This window comes from Canis lupus, chromosome 5 (assembly GCF_003254725.2).
Source record: "Canis lupus dingo isolate Sandy chromosome 5, ASM325472v2, whole genome shotgun sequence".
Lineage (NCBI taxonomy): Eukaryota > Metazoa > Chordata > Mammalia > Carnivora > Canidae > Canis > Canis lupus.
The window spans coordinates 38,950,732-38,958,454 of NC_064247.1; the positions used below are offsets into that span (position 1 = coordinate 38,950,732).

General features: G+C 57.7%; 1 protein-coding gene across 2 annotated transcripts in view; it reads right to left on the bottom strand.

Annotated features, from left to right (window-relative positions):
* The window catches only part of PMP22 (peripheral myelin protein 22), a 32,314-nt gene extending 25,110 nt beyond the window's left edge, over positions 1-7,204 (bottom strand). Inside the window, exons 1-3 of one of the 2 annotated variants that reach the window (XM_025428323.2) lie at positions 6,942-7,204; positions 2,522-2,633; positions 931-1,030 (exon numbers count right to left, since the gene is read on the bottom strand). In XM_025428323.2, coding sequence (XP_025284108.1) covers positions 931-1,030; positions 2,522-2,599 — 178 coding nt within the window. In that variant the 5' untranslated portion in view covers positions 2,600-2,633; positions 6,942-7,204. Of the gene's footprint in view, positions 1-930; positions 1,031-2,521; positions 2,634-4,274; positions 4,627-6,941 lie in introns of those variants that run through there. The other variant, XM_025428322.3, reaches the window with a different exon arrangement.
* Between the last annotated feature and the right edge of the window lie 519 nt (positions 7,205-7,723).

Consider the following 7,723-nt stretch of genomic DNA (forward strand, 5'->3'; position numbering starts at 1 on the left):
CTCCAGGCTGAGGATAGATGCTTTGAAACAGGAGACCATGCCAAGCCAACCCCACTATGTCCTCAACACCAAGCACTACAGCTCCTTCCATAGTGGCTCCTTCCATTTAGAAGCCACTAAACAGCACCTGGCCACCCAAAAGAGGCACCCTCCTTCCTTGGCCTCTCCACATCCAAAGACACAGGGCTCCCTGCTGAGGACTGCTCTCTCTGAGTACTTGAGATCTCTAGTGGGTGCTTCACTGCCAATTATCCCCTTAACTTGGATCCAAGTAAGCCTGGTTTCAAGTATCACAAGCAATGGTGCTGAGGACAGAGGAAGGAACACAATCCTCTGGATGAAGGGCCCTCCTGGGCTCAGCTAACATTCTCCCAATAGCTTCAAGTTCCTGTCTTGCCACAAGGAAACACTCAAAAGTTTTGATGCTAAATGGCACCAGGGAGGCCCACCACTTAGAAAAGCAGTCTTGTAAATGTGGGATCAAAAGCTGGCCCAACCACCCTTGGGACTGTCACTGAAACAGGACATTTCTGGATAGAGACAGCTACCAAAGCAAAGATGCCAGTTGGATCCAAAGTCCGACTGGGGTCTGCCTAAAGTCTTGCCACTGTGCCACCTTGACTGCTTGCTTATCTGTGTCTGCATTTCTTTGCACACAGGAAGCATCACACCAAGTGACAAGAGGGCACTCCAGGGCATCTTCCCAAATACAGATGATGTACAGTAAATACCCAGGGTCTTGGCTTAACCAGCCCAACTTCTGTTCCTCTCATCTTGTCTTGGATTCCTGGTCCCCTGTTGCATTCTGCGCCCCACCCCAGCGACGACTTTGGAGCCGTGTCTTCCAAGAACAAGCGTTTCCAGGTCTGGACTGAGAAACATGGCACCAACAGACAAGGGCAAGCGTGTAGAGCAAAAAGCCAGTCTCACCGTTTGCTGATGATGAGTGACAGTGGTGGACGTTGCCTGCCGAGGACGTGCTACAGTTCTGCCAGAGGTCAGTGGCGTGTCCATTGCCCACGACCCATTGCTAGAAAGAACCAGACATCTTAAGTCAGACGAGCCCGGTGAGGAACCAAGGAAGGGGGAGGTAAGAGCAGCCTCCTCCACTCATCTAGCCAGCCTGCCCCTGCCCTGCCCTGCCCTGCCCTGCCCTGCCCTGTCCTGCCCAGTATGGCCTGGCCAGAGGTCACAGTTATGCTGGAGAAAGGAGAGACGTGGTGGGCTGGCTCAGACATGGTGTTGCGGGGAGCCCCAGGGTTTACAAGTAGAAAGCACACTGTCATTAGAAAAATAGCATGCACGTGTCAGCTAGTACGTGCAGAAGTATGTACTCCGACAGGAGCCACGGCCTCGGCCCACGGCACCTGCATGGGAGCCAGCTCTTGTCCTGGATCCCCTGAGTGTCTGTCCCACCTCTCTGAGCCCATCTCCTTACCTATTATTATTCCTATTAATCCGATAAGAGTCTTTAAGATGTTGTAAAGGTGCTTATAAATGATAGAACAATCCACAAGTCCCCAACATCAATATTTCTCGTTCTGACATAATTATCTCTCATCCTTTGAAAGGCACGGGAAAATCATGCCTGGGATTTGCCTTATATTAAAAAGTTAAAGCCAGAGCCACAAGACAGCCTGAGTCTGTGCTCATCCTCACAGCCAAGGAAGGAAGTTTCAAATTTAAGGTGCTTGGGATGCCTGGCTGGCTCAGTGGATGAGTGATTGCCTTCCATTCAGGGCGTGGTCCTGGGGTCCTGGTGATCCTGGGGTCCTGGGATCAAGTCCCATATGGGGCTCCCCACGGGGAGCCTGCTTCTCCCTCTGCCTATGTCTCTGCCTCTCTTTCTTTCTCTCATGAACAAATAAATAAAATCTTAAAAAAAAAATCTAAGGTGCTTAATGTTTGAAGTCTCTGTGACCCAAGAGACCCTGATGACCTGTTCCTATAGTGGAGGCTTATCTGATGGTGGAAGGTGCTGTGTCCACATCATAAAACAGAACAGGGGGCTGTGAACTCTTTTCTGGAAGAACCCATTTTAACTTTTCAATCTCCAGCCCTCCAGGGTGTTTTATGAACCAAGTCACCCATCTGACCTATGTATGACACGTGGAGAAAAACAAAACTTCATAAATACTCTGCTTCCTTCCTCCACGAATCTACAGCGGGGGGTGTGGGGGGGGGGAGTAAACGCTAAGCTAATCTCATCAAATGGAAGTCGGGGAACCCTGGCTCTGTTCTGAAATTATTTGGCACACGGGGAGGCCTGCGCAGCTGACCTAGCGCGGCGATTGCTTCCTTCCTACCCCATGAATCTGCTCGGGTTTTCTCAAAACAACTGAAAGGGGGCAGACTGCCAGAAACTGCGAAGACGCCCCGGGACGACGTCTGAGACTTGACGTTGTCTGCAAATAACGACCGGGCGCTGAGGGCGAGGCAGGCGCCGCTGGACCTGCCTCCGGGAGGCCGAGCCCCGGGCTAGGGGGTGTTGGGGGGTCGGGGTGCCCCGCCCGCCACTCACGCTGACGATCGTGGAGACGAACAGCAGCACCAGCACGGCGACGTGGAGGACGATGATACCCAGCAACAGCAGGAGCATTCTGGCGGCGAGTGGTGCTCAGCGGAGGTCCTGCCTGCGGGGACACGGAGCCCGAGCGGGGCGTGAGGCCGGGCGAGCCGCGGAGGAGGAGCGCGGGGGGCGGGTCCCCGCGCCCGCGGAATGCAGGGGCCTGGCGCCGCGCCCGCCCGCCCGCCACCGCCGCCGCCGCCGCCGGGCGCCGGCCGAGAGAGGGCAGCAGCCGACCGCAGCATCCCCGCCCGCAGCCGCCCGCCACCCGACAGCCCCCGCTTGGGGAACAGAACAAGGGGTACGCACGCACGTCTAAGTCACCCCAGGAGGAGGGGCGTTCCCGGCAGCCGGGCGGAGGCCACGGCACACCTCCACCCACCCGGGTTGCCTCCGGGCACAGCCCCGCGTGGGGAAGGGGGCAGGAGGCGGGCAGGGTGCCCCCTTCCTCTACCGAGGTGGGGGGGCGGGTAGGGGGCAGGAGGCAGGCGCCCGGATTTCTGCCCGAGGCCTGGGGACCCGGCGGCACCGGCCAGGGAGAGCGCGGCTGGGAGCTGGTTTCCCACACCCGCTGCGCTCCGCACTCCGTTAGCTCCCGAGCTCCCACCCGGTCGGGCCAGCGCGGGGGCGCCGTCCTGGCCCTCGGGAGAGGAGGCGCACAGCCGGGGGCGCGCGGGCAGGAAAGAGCCGCCGCCGGAGAGTGGCCGGGTCCCCCGCTTGCCGCCCACCGCGCGCGTCCCCGGCGGCCCCCGTGGGCCGGGCCCTGCGCTCCCCTCCCCGGGCTGGGCCCTGGGCGGTTCGCCGGGGTCCCGGCTGCCCCCCGCCCCCTCCCCGGCACGCACAGCCAAGACGCAACCCGGTCCAGCTCCAGCCTCGGCGCGCCGGGACGCGCGCCCAGAAGCCTGCACGGAGGGGGCCAGACGTCGGGTGCGAAGGGACCGCAGCCCGCCAGGGCCGGCAGGGCGTCCTCCCTCCTCGGCTAGCCCCTCCTGCCGTCCTAGCCCCTCATTTTACAGTCCTTGGGGGAACTGAAGACCCGCGTGACCCGTTAGGCGGATACGTGTGGCTCCGAAAACCCTGCTGCTCTTGAGGGGGCGTTTCAGTACAAGGCCTTGGGCCAGGGAGACGACGTTTCAGTAACTCAGTTTTAATTTAAAAAGTACCCGATATGCCGGGCCCCTCCGTTGCGCTGCATAAGCAACACATTCAACGGGAAGAAATAAGGTTCTCTGATGTCTCCCAGAAGGTTTAAATTAAATCCAGGGGCTCCTAGAGCCGGGGAGGGACACGAGAAGGATAATCGGGGCTAGGGTATGTGAGCAGAAGTTGGGGGTCCACGGGAGTCCCGTGGCGCCCCCTCCCCGGGGTCCACCGCAGGGACCGCTCTGCCAATGAGTCCCCAAGTAGGCGCCTCTCCAATGAGAAGAAAACCGCTCAGCCCCTGCTCCACATCCAGACACCACCACCCGCGCGCCCTTACGACTTATGGACCATGAGGCAGGCCGCACCGTGTCCCTAGAAGCCCCGTAAGAACTATTCGAGACAGATCGCGGTCTGTCTGTGTGTCTGAGCTCGGAAAAACAGCGGGGAGACTTGGCCAACCCAAAACCCGCGCCTGCCCCGCGCTTTCTGGCACCATCGACGGAAGATGCCCACGATGCCCCCGTTTCTCCTCCATCTCCTCCACCCAGCCTACCAAAGCACTTACAGCCCAAAGGGATAGCGGTCCCCGATCCTCCAAGTGGCCTCTGGCACAAACTCGGTGCGTTTGCTCGGCTGCTGGCGTCCCCGAAGACTCCTGCGCTGCCCGGCTGCGCGCGCGAAGCGAGGGGCCAGAGGGAGGCTCCCGGCGTTCCCCTTTAACGGGAGCAACGCCCTGTCTGCGTCGCTGCAACAGGGTGTGTCCCTGGGTCAGCGTGTGCAGGGGGGCGGGCCTCAGGGAGGAGAGAGGGCAGGAGGGAGGGGGGGAGCCCAGGCGACAGTTACTCGGCCTTCAGTCCGCCCCGGGAGAAAGTCGATCTCTGCAAAACCGCTGCGGCGACTTTTACTCCAAACTAGCGGCAGCTGAGCTTTGTCACCTCCGCTTCCTCTGGCTCCCCGAGTTCCTGGAGACCAAGGGCTGGCCAATAAACTGGCCTCCCTCCCCCCTCCCGCCCCCTCGGCCACGAGGGAAAAGCCCTCCCGGGGTCGCCTCCGCCGGTGCCGGGCGCTGGGCTTGGGGGGCGCACGCACGCGGACTGCGCCCACGCGGGGGCCGAGCCTGGATTCCTCTCGTCCGGGTAGGGGGGAGCTGGGGAGCTGGCACTTAAGGGCAGGAGGACGCCCCTGTCCTCTCGGGTCCTGGCCTGCCCTGGCGTTTCAGCCGGGGGCGCACCTGGGCCGCGCCCGCGCTGCGCTGTCAGTGCCTGCGCCTAGGCCGTGAGCCGGGTTCCCAGGACTCCAGGGGACCCACCTGCGGGGCCTGCTTGGGTGAGGATTAGCGGGAGGAGGGAGAGCCCCGTGGACTACGGAACAGCGTCCCCCCGGGGGGTCTGGGTGCTCCTAGCCTGGGCAGAACCGGACCACAACCCGGTAAGCTCCAGACGAAGTCGACCTGGCCTGGCTCCCAGCCTCCGCTGGCGACCGGGCCACTGGGTGGGGAGTTGGCCATTGGAGGTGGGGGAAGAACAGCCAGGGAAATCCGCTGATTCATAGTCGCCTGAACGCGGTCCACCCAGCGTCCCAGAGAGAGAGGCGAGCCCTTCTGGGCGTGGTGCAGGTGGACCCAGATACCAGGATGCGGGAGCCTTGATGCACAAACAGGGAGCCCTAACGTGGGCTTTAAATGCCTTTGCTTACTAATGCAGCACTTGGCGCACACACCCCTCCTGCGAGTGTCCTGTGTCATAAAACCCTATCGCTCTAAATGATTCAAACGGTTCCATACGATTTTACTCCTCAAAGTAGCTGCTTAGGGCAGCCCCATTGCATATTCTTCTCTTTAAGTACATTATCTGAAGGATTCTTCCAACAGCTGTCTTTTAAAGATTCAGAAAGATTCTTCTGATAATTCTATTATCAGATTACAAAGAAGATGACATGTAGAAGTTTGATTCAATGCCCGTGGTGTGGCAGGCACTTTAGCAGGACTTGACACACAGTCTGGGAGAGGTGGGGTGGGGCAATGCCAATGGGACCTCTGGCTCTGGACTCAGACACGCCTGGTTCCTCAGGGTTGTGAATTTGAGTAAGTAGCTAAAGTTCCATGAGCTTCCATTTTTTTGGTCTGCAGGCAGGACTGGTAATGCCTGTTTTATGGTAGTGAGTAAAGGGGCCGAAGTGTGTGAAGCTGTTAGCACAGTGTCTAGAACATAGGGACCAGGAGCCAGTAAATTGTCACCAGTTATTATTGTATAACCTTTAGCCCTCAAGGCAAGGCCGACACCCCCCACCCCTCCACCCCCAGCTAAAATAGCTTAGAAATCGCACCGGTCGGAAGTGCATATGCCAATAGAACAACCAGCCAGAGCAATGGCAGTATAGCCTCTCCTCCTGGGTCATTTTATTTTATTTTTTTCCTGGGTCATTTTATAGGTCAAGGCTGCCCCCAGGAATTATGGCCTCACTTTATGCCATCCAGACTTTTATTTATTTAGCCAACGTTTATGTGGTCACTGTGTCCCCAGAACTATTCTAAGCACTTTACAAATATTAGCATATTTAACTCAGGATTTTCTTTCTCTTCCTTTCTTTCTGTTCCAAGTAACTTTTTAATGAGGTATCTACCTCCAGAAAAGCACACACACTGTAAAGCACAGCTTGTTTCTTCCTCTCCCGTGAACCCGATATTTTAGTCAATGAGCAGGTCACACCGTGCTGTGACTTTTGGACACGGGAACCTAAACCCTTTGGTTCAGCCCTTACTGCCTTGCCCATGTCTCCCACCTGCCCGATTCCCAGGATAGGAAAAGAAACACTGCCCAGGGAAGGGTCCACCAGGCTTGGCCACACCCAGGGCCCAACCAGGGCTTTGCTACAGGTGGAAGCTTCTCCCTGACCGGCTTCCCAAGCCTACGTCCCCTGCCAGCTGTGCATGCAGAGCTGTCTCCCATCAGGGAAATAGCATCGGGTCCCCTTGCTCCCTTCAAACCTGGATGTGCTGGGGTTTCTAGTTGCTCTCAGATAGTCCTTCTCACCTCCCCAGCCAGTATATAGCCAGCTCTTAATCAAGGATTAAAAAAAAAATGCTCCAACTCTGTCGGTTGCAACACAGAGCACTGTCTCCACTGCAATCCCTTCCAGTGGTGGTTTGCAGGGGGTGGGGGACCGGGCACCTCTCCAAGAAACATAAGCATACTCTCACTATGCAGGGGGACGATTTGCCAAGAAAACTCACCGGGCCAAACGGTGTAACCCCTTCCTCCAGGCGGATTTCCTTGCAGTCAAACACAAGGGATGCCACGGCAAGGCCCTCCCCACAGGGCGGCAGAGAGACCAGCAGCTGGCAGACTGTGAGCCCCACTGCTTCCAACCAGGCTCCCTGAGATGTTCCCTGTTGGTGCTCCCTGTAACTGAAGCCAGACCAGGCGTCTTTCCAGTTTATTCAGGGGCTGGTCCAATGCTGGGATATGTCATGGTGGCCTGAGAGCTTCTCAGCCTCTACTACTTAAAGAGACAGCACCCAGCTTTTTGTACTTGCCAGAGCACAGTGATCCCAAGAGGCACTCCAGGGTATAGAAAACCTGGGGTGAACAGGGAGAGGCCTTTTGGGTTTGCCCACAACCTGGGAAGGCAACCCTAGTCCCGCTGCGGTGCCAGGCTGTAGGACAGCAGAGCGGCCCCAGCAACCAGTGTCCCTCCTCTCCCCCCCTCCAGGGAGTTCCTCAAGGAGGAAATACACCATGTGAAAGGTCTGAGTGTGTACTGTCATATGTGTTACATACAGCTTAAGTCTCATTTTTAGTCGACATCATCATTTTGAGAAGTTCAAACATTGCACAGATCACATTGACCTTCAAGCCATGATCCAATTCAAGTAAACAAGCCTCTGTTGAAGACATTCCAACCTGTCAGGCGGAACAGGCCGGGAGAGCAGTTGGAAAGCTATGGGGTAGTAGATGAACTCAAGTACCGCCTTCTTCAGGCTCCTTGCACTCTCTGCTCCTTCAAGCTCTCAGA